This window comes from Paraphaeosphaeria sporulosa (genome assembly GCF_001642045.1).
Source record: "Paraphaeosphaeria sporulosa strain AP3s5-JAC2a unplaced genomic scaffold CC84scaffold_7, whole genome shotgun sequence".
Classification (NCBI taxonomy): Eukaryota; Fungi; Ascomycota; class Dothideomycetes; order Pleosporales; family Didymosphaeriaceae; genus Paraphaeosphaeria; species Paraphaeosphaeria sporulosa.
This window is the reverse complement of record NW_017253366.1, coordinates 1,006,181-1,023,217: the sequence shown is the minus strand read 5'-3', so window position 1 is coordinate 1,023,217 and position 17,037 is coordinate 1,006,181. Positions and strand designations below refer to the sequence as shown.

Sequence of the window (17,037 nt, the reverse complement as noted above, 5' to 3'; positions counted from 1 at the left end):
CCCTCTTTCTCGTCTCCATCACTTGCACCTCCAGCTCTTCGGCCTCCTTCCACCGGCCTTGATTCCTGTACGTCGACGCCAGGTTGCCCATGCTGAGAAGCGTGTCTGGATGCTCCTCCCCAACCACCCTCTTTCTCGTCTCCATCACTTGCATAAACAGCTCTTTGGCCTCCTTCCACCGGCCTTAATTGCTGTACGTCGACGCCAGGTTGCCCATGCTGAGAAGCATGTCTGGATGCTCCTCCCCAAGCACCCTCTTTCTCGTCTCCATCACTTGCACGCTTAGCTCTTCGGCCTCCTTCCACCGGCCTTGATTCCTATACGTCGACGCCAGGTTGCCCATGCTGAGAAGCGTGTCTGGATGCTCCTCCCCAAGCACCCTCTTGCTCATCTCCATCACTTGCACAAACAGCTCTTCGGCCTCCTTATACCGTCCGTCACTATACAAAGCCATGGCATATTTCCATAAAAGATCTAATCTCTCTTCGTTATCATCATCTGTTCGACTATGCGATAGAGTATACTAGACATATGGAAGCAGCCGTCTCCACTTGCTTCTACTATTATGGTCATCGTTTAGAAACACCTAGAGTAACTATATTATAGCGCGTTGAGTCCACTATTGGAACTGTCCCTACGCTTAGAGCCGTTTACGTAGAGCTTAATGCACTAGTTAATGAATATTAAGTATAGACTTAGTAGGTCGCCTAGTGATGAGCGTATATCTATCAAGTACCTTAATAGTATCTTCCTTTACCTGCAGCAAGGCTGCCTCTAGAAAGATAAGTAGGATGTCCTTCTAGTTTATGCATGCAGCATGAAAAAGATAATCTATAGTGAGTGCATTCTTATGAACAATCTGGTCTAGTGAGAGAAATAGTGTGGTAGCGATAGGATCTGCTATACTAGACCTCTATAGTCTTTCTGTAGAAGAGTTGCTGCTATAGTTAATAGTGGCATTATTGTACGCGTCTAGCTGTGCTTGGTAATCCTATACTATTATACCACTAGCGTTTATACACGCTGCTGCTTGCGCGATCACTAGAGGTAGATATAGTAGCTCCTCTAGTAAGTGCTTAGCTTCTTACTGCTTAGTGTTCAGAAGCGGCGTTGCTAAGTGGGTTTATAGTATCTTTAGCGCCATGTCTAGTGTTAGCTCTTATAGCGATATAATACCCTATAGAGTAAGCGCCTCAGCTATGCCACAATTTATGGTTGTGAAGATGGTAGAGCATAGCTTAGATTGTGGCAACTAGTCTACCAAGTCTACCACTTCTATTGTGGACAAGCCACTAGATTGTAGAATAGTGTCCTCTGCGTTGTTAAAGATTAGTAAACACTATTATGCACTAATCTCTACTACATAGCGTTCTATAAGCTGGTTCATACTGGCCTAGTTATTATCCCATCTAGGAATATAGAGCTTCTGCGCAACACTTGCATATGACTGGTAGAGACTATCTTTGTCGCTTGTGTCTATCTAAAAGACTAAGCAGTTATCTATGTTCTACCTTATTTTGTGTGCAACCTTAAGCGCGAGCTGTGACTTGCCTAATCCACTAGGTCCAACGATTGCTAGTATAGTAGTGGTCTATTCGTTGCTAAAGAGCTTTCCTTCCAGCTTAGTAAGCTGCGACTCTCGGCCTATAAAGCGAGGGTTTTATGAGAATGGGATGATTGATGGTATATTAGCAACTACCACTACTTCTGCCTATAGTCTGCTTTATGCACTCTCTTATCCTTTGCTGTACGCGGTTTGCATGTAAACGCTAAGAATCCTAAGTAGGCAGTATATAATATCTTCCTCTTTAGTAGTTTCGTGATTCTCGGCCTATCTCTCTCGCTCAGATGTAGTAAACTGGTCCAAGGGGCAATTGCGCAATGCCGTAAGCGGGATGCTAGTGATCTCGTATATAAGCTGGTTGAGTGACGCCTTGTCGCCTATGGGCTGTCCTTCGCATGAGAAGAACTCGACTAACGGCGGCGTGATAAGCTCTTAGAGCGTCCACCCTTGAGTGAACTATACACTTTTGTGGAATGATGCTTCCCAGTTACTGCGTTGGACTGGCTCTGTTGCAGTCGATACTAAGATGTCTAACAAGAAGACGTAGCATCGTGTCACGTCCTTGTACCATTGGAACATGGAGTTAATCGCCTTTGAGAGCTCGGAGAGATTCCACTTGTTGATGCAGCATGTGTCGATCCAGAAGTACTGCAGCTTATCCTGTGCCGCCTGTTTGGCGCAAAACTGGAGCTTTTGGTAGCCTTCTCTCCTCTCCTTGTAGACTTCGCTTGCGATGTGTTCGAGGAGGATTTCGGAGTCGCTCCATCTGTGCGATAGAATGGCGTATGGCGGGATCGTCTTGCCGCGAAAGTCTGTTGAGACGAGCCTTCCTAGCGCGTCAAAGTGGAGAAGCCGCATGGCGTTTGCAGCTCAGACTTGGTTGGAGGGGGGCGAGGCGTGGACGACTTTTGTGTTAATTAAAGTAGGATCATACAGTCGCGACAGATCAAAGCAGGTAGGGGAAGCTTATGCTGCTGTGATGGCAGCCTGTCGAGGCAGTGCATGCGATCAGGCTGAGCAGACGCTGGCCACATCATGTGTCAAGCTCAGAGTCGCAGGACACAGCCACAGTGCGCAGTGCGGTACGCAGATATCTTAGCACGCTACTGCAGGCTGCTGCATGCTAATAGTCGCTAAAGATGCACGTCCAGCCAGGTGCGATTTAACAATCTTGCCGTCCGCGCGGAGAAACTGCCGGGAAGCACACTCCTCACTTTACCTTGACCTACAACGCTACAGTCTTATTCTTTGCTATCTCAGCTTGTTTTCTAGCCTACCGAGCTCTCTGCAGATATCTATTGCCGCAAATGAGCAGGGGGTGTTCAAGGAGAGTTGTTGGACAGCATGGACAGAACAAGCAACATCACGGTTAATAAAGCGCTTTTTGGCGTCGGAGGCTGATATGCTAAGAGGGTAAGAGCTACATAATGGATGCGCAGGAGCTGAGGGCAAGGCACAGCAGGGTGGGGGTACCAAAACAACACCGTTGCAACAATGAGACTGGCGCATAACAGCTATTCTAAAAAAAAGAATAATGCGCCACACTTTGGCTTAAGGAAATATTACCATTCAATACCGCGGTCATGTAAGCAGACTTTAGACGCGCTAACTGCAGACAAGAGATCCGCCAAAACACCGAGGAATGCAAGGGTTAATCAGCCGACATCGGAACATTCGGACTCTGTAGTCTAGCGGTCAATTTAGACTTCAAAGCGCGGGAAAATATTTATCTTGACCAGGCTTTCTTGTCATGCCTCCGAAATTTAGGGAGACGTAGTATGTCTCGAGAAAACAGGGGAGAGATGTCGAGGCGGCAACTTAAGGCGCTGACGAATAGGTGTAAAAAACGACAACCACAAGGTGGAACCTTACGAAAATCAAGAAACATAGACTCAGACAGTTATAGGATACTTTGGTATCATTCAAAGTGCTATATATCTGATAGGGAAAATTTGGAGAGGAATTTGCTCACCAATTGTCTCGGTACACCGTGCGTCTCGCGACCCAGGGACGCACCTTAGTGCGAACCCTTGTTAATATTATCTAATGTATACGCGGCCTCGCTTATTATAGATTAAAGAGAGAATTGCGTCTATGAATTTATTCCCAAACCGATGATGTCCATCTCAGCAGGCACTCTATGGTCATCACTAAATAGCTAATTCTGCCACATTGCTCAATTTTGGAAAGCTCCACCCAAAAACTTTGAGAGCTCTAAGCAAGAAAAACAGGCTTCCAGACTCTACGTCTCAATCGTATCCAGTCTGATTCCTTAACATTGGCAATACCATGCCGGTATGCAATTCCATAAGTCCAAGAACCCAGTAGGACATTTACATAAGACGAATTTGTACCAATGACGACCAATGAGCCATCTGTGGAAGACAAAGATTCCACGCCGATAGGGACTTGACCCCAAGTTGACATCATTTTCACCTCTTCCTGACAGATTTCAGCCTTCACCTTGGATTCTTCATGATATGATATCCATGTTACATCAGTATCTTGCCAACGTATAAGTACTTCGGCGACATCGGTCCAAAACGCAAGAATACAACTGAGCGAGATGATATCTCCCATTCCATCCGGAATGTGCTCGTTGCGTATCACGGTATCTCCAGTGACGTCTCAGCCAGAACGTGTCCAGAAAGGCTGCACCTTGCTTTCCGAATGTGATTTGACCTCAGTTAGCTGAGTATGTTTGGATTCACTGCACGTGAAGAAAATGAGGCTAGACTGTCTTGAGATCGCGTATTGGTCGAGGGGAATCCAGACTTTGCCAATCCACCCGACCCAGGACCAACTTGGGAACGGACAGTGTGAAGTGCTATTTTGGGTTGGTCCAAGCATATGCTTTGCGGTTCTCCGTTGATTCCGGCTTGATAATGTGGCATCATCATCAGAATGACTTTCCCAGATCAGAGCAGCAGAGAGCATTGCCGTTGGTAATCCCCAGAGGAACTTGGATCCGGAGCGCATCTCCAAGGCGGCGAGTACTCCAGAGATTGCATGCAAGCCATCTTCTTGGTATGTGAGTTGGAGACCGGTATAATGCGAGACAACTTGTCGATAAGTGTTCACAATATCGAAGGGATGTGACCTCCATAGTCTAGATAAGTCAAGATGACTCCAAAAAGTACCACTACCGAAGCCGGAGGTGAAAATCTGGGGAAACTCAGCAGGTAATTCTCCGAAACAGTCTTCCCGCCATATGGATTGTTCGCATTCCCAGTAGATGAGGTCTTTTGTAAATATCAAAACTCGCCTAGATAACAGTCGCTCTTGGAAAGTCCACGCTCGCATACTCCAGGGTGAGCCTGTGGCGTAATCACAATCTGGACTTTCAGGCGGGTCCATCATAGTGGCAACTCCGTAATCCCCAAGCCTAAAGGATGGGCGGACCTGGATAAATAGTTGTTCTGAACGCGTTATCGAATTTCTGATCCAAGGGAGTCCAGCTGCAGCATTTGAACCCGATGCCGCTACTATAGTAACGACTGCATGGCGGTAAATGTCGCCCATCCTTGGAAGATGAATGGACTTGTCCTCCTCGCAGTCCTGAAGAATGCACAAACAATCAACCCAGAGATATCTTTCTCCAAGAGCTTGAGTTACTCTCAAGGCATCCTCAATGGTAAGCGGCAAAATCCCCTCAAGCGACCCTTGTGTCTCATGCTGATTGATATTTTCTGTTGTCATGAGCACTGTATTTGCCCCACCCCAAACGTAACTCAGTGCGACCCAATTTTCGGTCCCCGAACCATTAACGATACATCTCTTATCTACGTCTATAAGCCGGATCCGAGGCTTAGGCGTAACGATGTTATGTGTAGAGCACAAATGTCCGTGGTTGTTGAGACAGTAGTCTTTCCAGGTTCGAACCAAACGTTCATCAATCAAGTTCACTCTAAATCGCCCGACGTATGGCAGCGATTCTCCGATATCGCGAGAAAATAGAATTCCTGAGTCACATTGATCATGAACTGTTGCAGGCTCTGAATTGCAGCTCTGGAATCGGATAGTGCTGAAATTTTTTCCACTACTCTTCGTTCCTCGATTGTGTTTCCGAATCTCAACAATAAGTCGGTTGAGAGTCGCTCTCTGCGGATTGATTTGGTCTGATCTTTCTTCCAAAGAGGAAACTCTGTATACGTAATGTATGTCACAGAATTGCTTCGTCAGAAATTCTTGGAAATCAAAATCTTCGGGTTTACCGGTAACACATTCGGCTTCGAAATACTTTACTCCAGAATCAGTGGTCTTCAGATCCATGAACTCATCCAATGAGGATCGAATTAACTCCAGACTTGTGTGCACAAGAATCGCACAAAATAGACAAGAATGGCTTTTGGCGGTCTGCAAAACCTCTGGGAAACGGCGAGAAAAATGCAAGCTCCCTAGCTCTGTCGAGTATACTGCCCCTGTAGCACATTTGCTTTGTTTGTAATGTTGCAATCCAAGTTTGTCAAGCGATAAAGAAGAACATGGAGAACAAAGTTCAGACCGATCTTTCGACAACATTGAGCATTCTACACCACTCTGTTGCGGTTCTAATGTTCCTTCCAAACCATCCTCGTCGTATTTTCGGCTATTTTCAAGGATCTGGGACTTTTCTTCCGGACCACTCTTCTGGGACTCAGTTGGGACATCGCCATTCCTGCTTTTTTCTTTGGACCAGCCGGCATGGATCCAAGTATCGTCGTTATTAAATAGTAAGATTGATGGTCGTATGCCATAAGTCAGCAATTGTGTTCTGCCATCAGGAACTAATGAAAGTCAGAGTCGTTTCATTCTCTGCATACAAGGGGGGTCCAATGTCTTACAAGCTTGTTTCGAGATTTTGTCCGCCTGACTCAAAAAGAAATTTGTCAACCTGTGAACACAGGCAGGCATCTTGTCCAGTGGCACAAAAATAAGACCTGGATGTGATGGGTGGTTGGCCAACTCGGCTCCTGCAATCCAAGAAGCGACTTCTTCTTGCAGAGTTGACAGCTCATCTTGATCATCAAGCTTGAGCTGAAGATAAAGCGGAGGCATTGCGATAGCAGCAAAGAGCGACTCGGAAGAGGGTTTTTGGTGCGTTCATTAATGTAAATTCTGACTTTGTTGAACGAGGATAGTGAAGTTGCTTTGTGTCAAGAAGTAATTTAATAGACAAAAATCATGCTGGGCTTTATGTAGCTGGTTTGAGGCAGCCATCATGCATCCAAGGCTAAGAATAGCCGCATTAGCCACAAAGGAAGATAAGCTCTTAATATTGGACCACTTCATTGCTGCATTTAGAATGAATATAGAGCTTGACCGGTCAAGTATAAACCTGAGGTAAAAACAACACTGATGTAGTAAGAAGCAGAGAAAAAGCATGGTAGAGGTACATAGATGAGGATACCAAGGAAGGAGCGCCTGGTGCTTTACTAGAGAGAAAGGTTAACTCGCAATAGAAACAACAAAGACAATAGAGATTATTCAGTTTTAAACATGGCATAGTATAGAACCCACTGATTTACATACTGGAGCATGGAAGAATCGCTACACAGCTGTAGGCTTGGCGGTCAGCGCAAACGCCTGCAGTGTCAACTTTCCTGCAGGCTTGCTCGTGACTAGCTGTCCGGTATGCAGACGAACTGGATGCAGATACGGAGTGGGTAGGATCGAGCCGCGAAGAGCAAGATAAATGCATTGCTAGGCTTGACGAGGAGCCCGAGCATGACTCTTCGTCGCCGCATAGGTATCCACTCAATAGATTCATGCAAACAGGCAGCTTACTTACAGAACTTCTAGGAAGATTCAATCAGTGGGTGCTCATAATGCCTCATGAGGCTCTACCTTGTCAATCCGTATCAAATTGAATGATACTGCCACCACATCACACTCATCGTAACAGCCTCGATTCATTTCAGTGGTTCACAAACGCTAAGCCTGCGCTCGATCATGTGAATCCGCAACCTCACACGTCGTGCAACCACATACAGCTCCGACCCAGCGCTCCATCACGCCGCCTCCCCCCTCACAACCTCGACATCCCCAAAAGCCGCCTCCACAAGCATCGGCACCCCGTTCCCCGTCGCATACATCCCCATCCTCGCGCCCTGCCACGATATCCGCCCCCCAGACCGCGGCGCCATCCACCTCGCGGAGAACGCCGCCAACCACGTAGGCTCCTCCTCTCTCTCAACCGAGTACCCCAGGCGATACGTATCCGGCGTCGCACGAACATGCAGTCGTACACTCGCTGCTCCATTAGTGACGGCTCCATCCGGCACAGACACATAGGACGTCGTCGCGTTCCCATCGACGCCCTCTCCCTGCGCGATCGTCTCTGTCTTCAGACACACCGTGCTTGTCTGGTTCGCGCATAGCACGAGCGAGATGCTGTTGTGGAACTCGTCGTTGACCCAGGCTACGATGCCGGCCTCGTGTGTCTGCAGGGTAGGCTGGAAGTCCAGATCGACGCTGAAGTCGTAGAACAAATCGTCCTGCTTCGTCAGCACGAGCGCCACGCCATCGAGCGCGGACAGCGCGCGTGGCGTCCCGCGGAGACGCAGCGAGCCGTTGGCCACGCGGTACCAGGTACCATACGGCGTGCCGCGGAACTCCCACTTCTCAGGTGACAACGCTGGGGAGCTGAAATCATCCGTCCAGGTGCTGCTCGCATTCTGCGCCGAAGCTGGCAGGTCAGGATCCTGCATGTCAAACGTGATGAGCTGCCCCCCATTCGCAACCGGCCACCCCGCCTCCCATGTCACGCGGCTGAGAAACGTCTCGCGGCCGAGCTGATACGTGCCGTTTATGTTGGCGGGCAGCTGCGGGCGCACAGCAAGGAACACGGCGTACCACTTCCCGTCCGGTCGCACCACGAGGTCCGCGTGCCCGGTTTGCTGCACGGGGGCGGCGGGGTCGCGGGAGTTGAAGACGAGGGGGCCACGGGGACTTGGAGTCCAGGGGCCCGAGGGCGAGACGCCACGATGGATGGTCTGGCGGTGCAGGACTTCTGTGCCGCCTGTACGGGGGTTCCGGCTTGTCAGTGTTCAGGCATCGCCTATCTTGTCATATCCGTTTTACACACCTTCTGCAACAGACAAATAGTACGTCTCATTGATCTTATACACGTGTGGACCCTCCGCCCACCTAATCTTCTCGGGCAAACTACTCTTGTAAATCAACGCCGGCTGCGTCAGGCTGTGTCCCGTCCGCACGTCGACTTTGGACTGCCATATCGTGCTATTGCCACCGCGGGGCCCGAATTCCGGCAACGCAGTGGACAGGTACATGCACCCGTCGTCGTCGAAGAAGAGATCCGGGTCGATGCCGGTTTGGTCGAAGTACAGGGGCTGGCTCCAGTTCCCGTAGAAGATGTCCTGCGTCGTGACCAGGAAGGGGCGCTGGTCGGCGGGGTTGAATGCTACGCTCTGACTTCAGAATCAAGACAGAAGACAGAGAAACTTGGAAACAAACGAAGAACTCACTATCAGCATAGTTGGTGATCAGGTAGAACGTGCCACCATGATACCGCAACGTAGGCGCGAAGATACCGCCGGTAGTAAGCAGCTGCCGATCATAAATAGCGTTGTGGGTCGTCAGGCCGTGGCTGATGATTTCCCAGTCGACGAGGTTTGTGGAGTGGTAGATGGGCAGGCCGGGGAAGTACTCGAAGGAGGAGGAGGCGAGGAAGTAGTCAGTTCCTACACGGATGACGGAGGGGTCTGCATTGACGCCGCTAATAATGGGGTTTCTGAAGGCCGAAACACCATGGCCTGAAGTGCTGTTAGTGAAATCAATCATTGGGACAGGATGCGATGTGTGTGCAGACCCATTAGCGCGGTTGCTAGAGTGTAGAGAGACCGTTTGGAGACCATGTTGATAGTGTGCAGTCTTCCTGAATATGGAAATGTAAAACAAGGCACCTTTTCTTTTCTCTTATAGCGGAAAACTTGTCCGAATTACCATTTTGGCGTGTGTGCTCTCGTCGGGGCATGTCCCCCAGGGCTCCACATCCCGAACAGATCTTAGTGCGGTGGGGAAAACAATCCCCATCGAGCTCGCTTTGGTGACGGGACGGATTAGCTGCGGGCTCAGTATGAAGCTTTGTGCTCTTCAGTGCAAGCAGGCAGTGCGTTCTCGATGGCCGATCTGCTCTCTCCTTTGCGCCCGAAGAAGTCGTTACCTGGGTTGGCAGGAACAAAGTCGAGCCTGGTGCGACTTCACTTTCACCGCTCTAGCTGTGGGTGGTCGAATGCGCGTGCGGTGCATGTCGCAGCTTGGGCCACCCGCTCTCCGCAGCGGCCTCCACCTCGGACGGCCGACGGCGCAGCTTAATCCAACCTCACACCATCTCACCACGCTCGCTTTCATCGCCGCGCGCACCACACCGCGTCCGATGCATCCAGTCTCGACGTGATTCCAGCTCGAAATCACCCGGCGACACCGGTTCACGCATAAATCCGCGCCGGAGCGTGTCCGCACGCACCTTCCGGCCTGCGCTGCAGCCGCAGCTGCCCACGCGCTGACCCCCAGGCGCGTCGACCCCCTCTCCCCTTCACCTGCACCTCGCGCAGCCGCCGCCATGGCCGGCACCATCCGCCCCAACGACATGGACATGTCGACGACGCCCATCATGTCCTCCAAAACACTGCCCGACCTCTCGATTCCGCTCAAGTCGGCCTCGAAACCGTCGACCCCGCGCGCCCCCCGCATCGACGTCGAGCCGCTCTACACGGCCGTCAAATCCGCCCTCGGCGACGCAGACTGGACCACCTACAAGACGTCGCTGTCGGCCTTCCTGCTGGGCAATCTCAACCAGGAGGAGCTCACCGCGCGGCTCGATGCCATCTTCGCGCGGGCAGAGGCCGAGGCCGCGAAGACGCTGGGGCCCCGCGGCGCCCTCGAGAGAGCGCACAATGCGCTCGTCATGGGCGTGTACGCCAATGTGTGGCGGGATGCGCCCGAGGCGGGCATCGCGAGCTGGGTGTCGAGCTCGGACAAGGTGTCGGGGAGCGTGCCCAAGGGGACCGGCGACGAGAGCGAGAAGAGGCTCAAGCAGGAGGTCATGCAGATTTCGCGGCGGGAGCGCAAGCGCCTGAAGACGATACATCAGGGCGCGAGTGGGGGGTTCGATTTCATGCCGCTGGATCCCGTTGGCGGCATGATGATGGAGTACCACGAGGCGCGGAGAGTGAAACTGCCCGAAGCTGGGCCAGCGGCCCAGGCAGGCGGGTACGGCAAGACGAGTGCGTTACCATTCCCTTCTCTTTCCCCCTCCGCGGACTCGTTCGTCGGATTCGTAATGGATGCCAAACTGACACCCCGCAGACTGGGACCTCGAAATCCGCAAACGCTACACCGCGCCCCTCTTTACCGAAACCCACGAGTTCCCCACCGCATCCTCCATTTCTCTCCGCCTGCTCCCCATCTGCTACGAGTCCGGCCTCCCCCAAGGCCACGCGCCCGACTGCGCCGACCTGCTTAACATCGCATGTGAGAACTACATCAAAGAAGCGCTGACGAACTTCTTCACCCTGGTGAATGCGAACGGCACTGGCTACGTGCGCACGGCCGAATACAAGAAGCGCGTCGAGCGGGAAGAGGCGCGCGTCGCGCGGGGCGAGATGGTGCGGCTCGCGGGCGGCGAGCTGCCCGTCGAGCACGAGGAGCGTCGTAAGCGCAAACTGCTCTGCATGGAGGATCTACGTCTCGCGCTCGAGATCGGCGACAGCTACCTAGCCCACGTGCCGATCCTCGCGGGCGCCATCTCCCACTCCAGGTGTCTGGACACCCCGGGCGTCGAGGACATTTATCTGCCCCCCAGAGGAAAGGCCATGGCCAACGGCTTCAACGGCACCAAACCCAACCCCCACGCCCTCAACCTCGACCGCGACCGCACCCGCGACGTCGGCGACCCCATGGACATCGATGAGGAGTCCAACTGGCAGGGCGGGAGCGTCAAGGACATCGACGACCTCGATAGCGCGCTCGATGCTGTGCTCGAGCTGGGGGATCTGTGATGATCCCGGTCATGTTGGTTTCCCGTGGAGAGAATGTTTCGAAGAAGAGCGAGATTGCATGTATGTGGCGTTTGGGCGTGTTATCCAACTGGCAGCATTTGGGCTGGGCTTCGGGTGGGCGGGCGCGCTTGGATGATACCCGGATTTTTGCTCCCTAGCTATAGCGGCGTTTTCAGAGGTGCGCTTCGGCGTTGTGATATTTTCATTACGGTGTACGAATAGCTAGAGTGTTAGATGGGTCGGTCATTGACTGTGCTTTTGCAGGGCCTAGGTCTATAATGTACATGTATACACAGTGGCAACAACTCAGCGGCCGAGACGACCAACACGGATGCCGAACCCCACTCCCGACTAGATCCTGTCCACCTTCACTTTTTACCCTCTGACCCCCTATGATGCCCTCCTACCCACCTCCCCTCAAACAAACACTCCCCACTCCTACTTCCCCTACTTCGCCTTGCCCCCCGCCCTCTCCCTGATCTTCTCCTCCCTCTCCCACCTCTCCTCAAACACCCTAAAAAACAACCCCAACCACTCCCTCTCCCGCCCACTCAGCCCCCGACTCGGGTTTCGCCACGCCGCCTGCAGCACCTCCTTCACCCGTCTCCTCAACACCTTCACCGCAACCGCAGCACGCCACTCGCGCACCGCAAACCTCAGCGTATTCCCCGGCATCGCAACAACACCGGCATGCAGCTTGAACTCGACGTCCGCAGCCGCCATCAGGATGAGCGGAAGCGGGTGCACAATGCTCGTTGAGTGGGCGTTGTAAAACTTGTTGCTGGACTGCATGATGTGGTAGTAGCTCAGATACTTTGCAGTCGAGGGATTGACCGGGGAGAGCTTGTTGACCGAGGTAGGCGCGAGGCTGACGGACTGCGCGTTGGAAATGTTGCGCCAGCCCTTGCCGTCGCGCGTCAGGATCTTGGGGTAGAAGGCCATGCCGACGACGGCGGTGACGAGGAGATCGTTGGTCGAGTGGGCGTCATAGGCGGGCGGGATGGCGACGAAGACGCGGTGGCGCGAGGTGCTGCGGTAGCGCTGTTGTACTCTGCGTTCTTCTGGGGTCAGAGAGATGAAGCCGGCTTCGACGAGCGACGAGAGGAGCTGGGCTTTGAGGTCCTCGATATTGGACAGGTTGGGGGCGCTGAGAAAGTTCTTGTGGCAGAATTGCGCCTCGGAGCGGCCGGCGGTTGTGCAGACGGTCTTCCAGGCATTGTAGGCGTTGTAGGTGGTCAGAAGGTCTGAGTCGCCCTTTTTAAACGCCATGCGGGCTGCGTCGGCACGTTGCTTTGCGCCGAACGGTGTAAGGAACGGTGATTTGGAGGACAAGATCGCGGCGATGGTGATGGCTGCGTCGACGCAGCTGAATATGGCGGATAGCAAGACGAGCTTCCCAAGATGCGCATCCAGCGGTAGTTTCGCAATTTGGCTTCCGAGCGGCGTGAGGTCCTCGCCAGGGGTGAGAGCATCGACCTCGATGAGCGCGTCAATCGCGCGCCGGATGTTGCGTGACGAAGGAGGGTCGAGGGCTTCGGACAGGGTCTTTTCGATGTCGCCGAGTTTGCAGATCTTCGTACGCATGACCAGATCTTGCAGTGAGAGTCGGAGCATCTCGGGTGTCTGCTGGTCGACCATGAGATTGTCATGTCGATACTTTGTGAATAAGTGGAAGCACAGGCCGTCCTGTACACGACCCGCGCGACCTCGTCTCTGCTTTGCGTTTGCGCGAGAGATGAACGACTGCGTCAAGCGGGAGAGCTGTCTGCGTTCGTCGAAGCGCATCTCCTTGTGCTTGCCAGTGTCAATGACACAGGTGATATCCGGTATGGTGACTCCCGTTTCGGCAATGTTGGTGGCGATGACGATCTTCCTCATACCCGGCGGGGGTATTACGAAGGCTGCCTGCTGTTCTTCGCTCGAGATGGTGGAATGAAGAGGGTAGATGAGCCAGCTGTTATCGAAAGAGGGATGGGCGGCCAGTAGGTCGTTCAGTTGGCGAATTTCAGCAATACCCGGCAAGAAGCACAGAATTGCGCTGCTATACCGGGCAAGCTGCGGATCATACGCGACCACTTCCATGAGACGGACAATCAAGTCATAGTCGATCGCATATTCATCGTAGTCGGCCAAGGCATTCTTTGTGGCCGTACTGTAGCCCGTTAAACTAGAGGTGTTCGTTTTCTCGGATGATGGTCCGTCGTCCTCGTCGCCACTGTCTGGTCCGTTGATGACCTTATTGTTGGGATTTGCAGTGTAGTGTGTTAGCTCGATGGCGTCCTCGAGATACTTGGTCTGGACAGGGAACGTCCTTCCGGGCACATTGAGCACCGGTGCCCCATTGAGGTAGTTTGAAAAACGATTCGCATCGACGGTAGCACTCATAAGAATGACTTTTAGCTCGGGACGAGTAAGCATGAGCGATCGAAGTATGATAAGCAAAAAGTCGGTATCGATACTGGGTAATGTCAGTATGCCATCGTCCAGTGTTCGCTATGATTGCATACCTTCGCTCATGGACCTCGTCAATGATCAAATGCGTTACTTCGTTTAGGTTGTTTGATGATTCCAACATGCGCAACACAACACCAACTGTGGCGAAGATGAGTCTTGTCTGGGGCGTGGTCTTGGACTCTAACCGGATTGCGTAACCCACCAGAGAACGGATCGTTCCGATGTCTTTGGGGGCTTCGCCAATTTCTTCGCTCACGCGTTGAGCGAGGGATATCGCTGATATTCGTCGAGGTTCCGTACAGAATATTTTACAAGGCTTGCCCTGGGACAGCTCGTGCTCCAGAAGAAAAGAGGGTAACTGGGTACTCTTGCCGCAACCTGGATACGGTCAGAAAGGTACAGATGATCATGGAGTAAGTGGTCACTCGCCCGTTTCACCGCACACTATAGTCACCTGATGCTTATCAATGGTCGAGACGATCATCTCCTTGTACGCAAAGATGGGCAGCGTAGCTCGACCTTGAAGCATGTATTGGAAGGAATGGGTTGAGGCCTTGTTGAACCACAACTCCTTGAGGCTTTCGAAGACCTGTGGAGGAGTATTCTGCCCCGATGCAGAAGAGCTTGAACTGGCCGCAGCCTGATTACGCGCCCTGAAGCGACTTGTGAGCACGACGCCTTCGGCCTCTTCATCTTCCAGTTGATCCTGCACAAGAGACCGGAAGTACTTGATCTTATCACGATCGGAAGCATCAATGCGACACCTGCGAGTGTCAAGCAAGTCTCGGTAAAGGTCTCGCCATGTCGGTGGAAGGCGCAGGTAGACCTTTTCTTCCTTGGCGGAAGCAGCGAAAACGCTGAACAACGCCACCGTCGAGATGAAGCCTTCACTTTGCTCTATTGAGATGGTAGCGATTGAAGTTGCCTCGAAGGTGGCCCGGTTGCCGTTGATGCTACTTGTAACACCGACGACCTCGGTATCGTATTCCAGATCCTGATCCTTCGACCACACCACGGTCAAACCATGCCGGCATGAATAAGTTGTAGGAGAGATCTGCTTGTACGAAAGGCGTGCACCAGAATCCCTACAACTGTCAGCAAATTATATCCAGACTGGTTCCTGTACGAACCTTGCACGGACAGCCTCTTCCAGCACCCTTCGCGGACTAATGCCACTCTGCTTGCCAAAGTCACGTAAAGTCACGCCATCACCAGCATCGCTGGTCTTGACCTGGTCACTTTTGGATGCTTCATCTGGTATAGCTGAGAACATATCTCCGAGCGAAATGTCATCATCCTCGGTCCCGTTTTCTGAGCGTGCATCTTGCTCCGGCTTTTTCCACGCAGGAACTTTGCGCGGGGTGGACACCCCACTAGCTACTCCAGGGAGTTTAGGAATTTTCGGGACGGTAGGCTGTTGTCTTTCCGCTGCCATCTTTAGGGTGAGCTCGGCCCGCTTGTTGGGCCATAGCGCTTCTGCTTCGATGTCGTCGAACAATGCATCCGATTCCAATTTCTGCAGCTGCGAAAGCAGTTTACGAACTGACGGTGGTTGAGTTGTGCTCGTTAGTCTCGCGTTCCCAGCCTTCTTGCTCTTTCCTTGCTTGCGTGATTTCGCCTCAACGGTGTCGGGGTCAAGCTCGAACAGCTTCCCTTTGATCTTGATGTACGTTGGGACGAGTTGGTCTGGCTCCAGATCACTGTCCAGATCGCTGACAGCTACGTCAGATACTTCGGGTTTCAGAGGAGGTGGTCTAGCACCCTCTCCGCGCAGCGCTGGGGTGGGAGCTCGCGACGATTCATTTTCAGAATTCACGCTGCTCCCGTTGTTCATGGGTGGATTCTCAGGCACAGGGGTCCCTGCCAGTTGTACATTAGCTCAGTAAATCAATAGCATCATATCGACATCCAGCACGAGTGGCTGTAGACATAACGTAGTCAGAATGACTCATAATGACTGAAACTGATCTTCGGCAACGTTACGTACCAGGTCGCGAAGTGTTCGGAGAAGTAGTCGTGGGGCGAAGCTTCTTGGGTTCATCGTAAGAGAGCGAGTGGCCAACGCAGTGATCCAAAGCCAACCACTCGAGAGCCTCCTGTAGACCCCACACGCTGGCTGTGCTGTCTACCGAAGCAGCATTGGCACAAAGCCAACGTAACACAGGCTCAATGTGAGTAGGGGAGAAAGCCATGTCGCGTAGTGTCAGTTCAAGCATCCACAGTCTAGCAGTGGCATCTTCTTCGGACATGACCTTGAGCAGAGACTGCTGGCTTTGCTTGCGATTGGAGTCTTTCGACTCAGTCTGGGCGAGCGAGATGATGCGGTCGGTAATGTCACTGGACAACCAGTCATGGGTGGTGAGTGACTCTGCCGCAGCGCGAAGAACCCTGCGGTCCGTCTGCAGCTTCGTCGCCTGTCGGCGAGACTCGCGGCGAACTTTTGGGGCATGCTTCTCCACCAGCAGTTGAAGCTCGTCGCGTTCCAGCTGAGCTTCGAGTTCCTCCGGGGTCTGTTCGACCTGCAGTGGGACGGGTGCTGATGCAGAAGTAGAGGCTGCCTGTGGGGTCGGGTCGACTACTGGGCCATGGTCCTTTCCAGGCACAATGGCTTCTTCGTCCTGAGCGACGGCCGGCTTTTCCTTGGGCTTGCTTGCTATCGAAGTCGTAGCGAAGCCGCGAGCAGGATTGCCGGCGGGCTTCTTCTTTTTCTTGTTCGGGGCCATGGGTCACGGGACCAGACCAGGTGTTTGTTCAGTGGCAGTGGAGAGCGGCGTGCAGGATGTGCAAGATTAGTCAGGTCGGGATGCGTATGGAGAACCAGGGGGCTTGATCTCTGGCTAGATCGAGGTTGGCGGATCCGGGTCTGCGGGTGAAACGCATTAGTCCAGGGCGTACACAGGAGACGGGGAGGGTGGATAGGCCGGGCTCGAAAAGGGCGCCGATGGTCGAGGGCGCGCCGCTGTCGTGCGATGCGCCCGCTAGCGGGCAGGGACAATCTTGGCGTGTACGTCGGTCGTG

At 52.8% G+C, this 17,037-nt stretch overlaps 8 protein-coding genes across 8 annotated transcripts in view; 3 read left to right on the top strand and 5 right to left on the bottom strand.

The window, feature by feature from the left end:
* Positions 1-454, bottom strand: part of CC84DRAFT_1188352 (uncharacterized protein) — a gene marked incomplete at both ends in the record, with an annotated part of 1,353 nt that extends 899 nt beyond the window's left edge. The window contains 2 exons of the mRNA XM_018180984.1: positions 23-134; positions 198-454. Of these exons, the coding sequence (XP_018034127.1) occupies positions 23-134; positions 198-454 (369 nt within the window). The remainder of the gene's footprint in view (positions 1-22; positions 135-197) is intronic.
* Positions 455-1,831: 1,377 nt separating this feature from the next.
* On the bottom strand, positions 1,832-2,557 carry CC84DRAFT_1197402 (uncharacterized protein; the record flags this gene model as incomplete). The annotated part of the gene is made up of 2 exons (XM_018181520.1): positions 2,029-2,557; positions 1,832-1,995 (listed from the first exon to the last, which is right to left on the bottom strand). The coding sequence occupies exons 1-2, from the start codon at positions 2,420-2,422 to the stop codon at positions 1,832-1,834; spliced, it is 558 nt and encodes a 185-aa protein (XP_018034126.1). The 5' UTR covers positions 2,423-2,557.
* A 34-nt stretch (positions 2,558-2,591) lies between these two features.
* Positions 2,592-3,162, top strand: CC84DRAFT_865894 (uncharacterized protein). Its single transcript, XM_018187706.1, has one exon. The coding sequence runs from the start codon at positions 2,685-2,687 to the stop codon at positions 2,979-2,981; it is 297 nt and encodes a 98-aa protein (XP_018034125.1). The 5' UTR covers positions 2,592-2,684; the 3' UTR covers positions 2,982-3,162.
* A 1,186-nt stretch (positions 3,163-4,348) lies between these two features.
* Positions 4,349-5,425, bottom strand: CC84DRAFT_1053817 (HET-domain-containing protein; the record flags this gene model as incomplete). Its single annotated transcript, XM_018173512.1, has 1 exon — positions 4,349-5,425. A coding segment is annotated over one exon (1,077 nt), but the record flags the coding sequence as incomplete, so codon positions are not given.
* Positions 5,426-7,516: 2,091 nt separating this feature from the next.
* On the bottom strand, positions 7,517-9,790 carry CC84DRAFT_1165939 (uncharacterized protein). The gene is made up of 4 exons (XM_018178833.1): positions 9,375-9,790; positions 9,031-9,318; positions 8,631-8,966; positions 7,517-8,564 (listed from the first exon to the last, which is right to left on the bottom strand). The coding sequence occupies exons 1-4, from the start codon at positions 9,418-9,420 to the stop codon at positions 7,555-7,557; spliced, it is 1,680 nt and encodes a 559-aa protein (XP_018034123.1). The 5' UTR covers positions 9,421-9,790; the 3' UTR covers positions 7,517-7,554.
* Positions 9,417-10,045, top strand: CC84DRAFT_865884 (uncharacterized protein). Its single transcript, XM_018187705.1, has one exon. It carries the CDS (start codon positions 9,642-9,644, stop codon positions 9,960-9,962), a length of 321 nt encoding a protein of 106 aa, XP_018034122.1. The 5' UTR covers positions 9,417-9,641; the 3' UTR covers positions 9,963-10,045.
* Positions 10,046-11,749, top strand: CC84DRAFT_865848 (uncharacterized protein). Its single transcript, XM_018187704.1, has 2 exons — positions 10,046-10,791; positions 10,874-11,749. Exons 1-2 carry the CDS (start codon positions 10,128-10,130, stop codon positions 11,563-11,565), a joined length of 1,356 nt encoding a protein of 451 aa, XP_018034121.1. The 5' UTR covers positions 10,046-10,127; the 3' UTR covers positions 11,566-11,749.
* A 263-nt stretch (positions 11,750-12,012) lies between these two features.
* Positions 12,013-16,945, bottom strand: CC84DRAFT_1260850 (P-loop containing nucleoside triphosphate hydrolase protein; the record flags this gene model as incomplete). Its single annotated transcript, XM_018185017.1, has 5 exons — positions 16,007-16,945; positions 15,150-15,879; positions 14,449-15,104; positions 14,073-14,397; positions 12,013-14,023 (listed from the first exon to the last, which is right to left on the bottom strand). The coding sequence occupies exons 1-5, from the start codon at positions 16,740-16,742 to the stop codon at positions 12,013-12,015; spliced, it is 4,458 nt and encodes a 1,485-aa protein (XP_018034120.1). The 5' UTR covers positions 16,743-16,945.
* Between the last annotated feature and the right edge of the window lie 92 nt (positions 16,946-17,037).

Excerpts from the sequence above, each read along its gene's own strand:
- CC84DRAFT_865894 (XM_018187706.1), top strand. The coding sequence starts at position 2,685 with ATGCTAATAGTCGCTAAAGATGCACGTCCAGCCAGGTGCGATTTAACA.
- CC84DRAFT_1165939 (XM_018178833.1), bottom strand. The coding sequence starts at position 9,420 with ATGGTCTCCAAACGGTCTCTCTACACTCTAGCAACCGCGCTAATGG. Across the intron at positions 9,319-9,374 it reads TCTAGCAACCGCGCTAATGG|GCCATGGTGTTTCGGCCTTC; the intron begins GTCTGCACACAC and ends ACAGCACTTCAG. Across the intron at positions 8,967-9,030 it reads GATCACCAACTATGCTGATA|CATTCAACCCCGCCGACCAG; the intron begins GTGAGTTCTTCG and ends GTCAGAGCGTAG.
- CC84DRAFT_865884 (XM_018187705.1), top strand. The coding sequence starts at position 9,642 with ATGAAGCTTTGTGCTCTTCAGTGCAAGCAGGCAGTGCGTTCTCGATGG.
- CC84DRAFT_865848 (XM_018187704.1), top strand. The coding sequence starts at position 10,128 with ATGGCCGGCACCATCCGCCCCAACGACATGGACATGTCGACGACGCCC. Across the intron at positions 10,792-10,873 it reads AGGCGGGTACGGCAAGACGA|ACTGGGACCTCGAAATCCGC; the intron begins GTGCGTTACCAT and ends GACACCCCGCAG.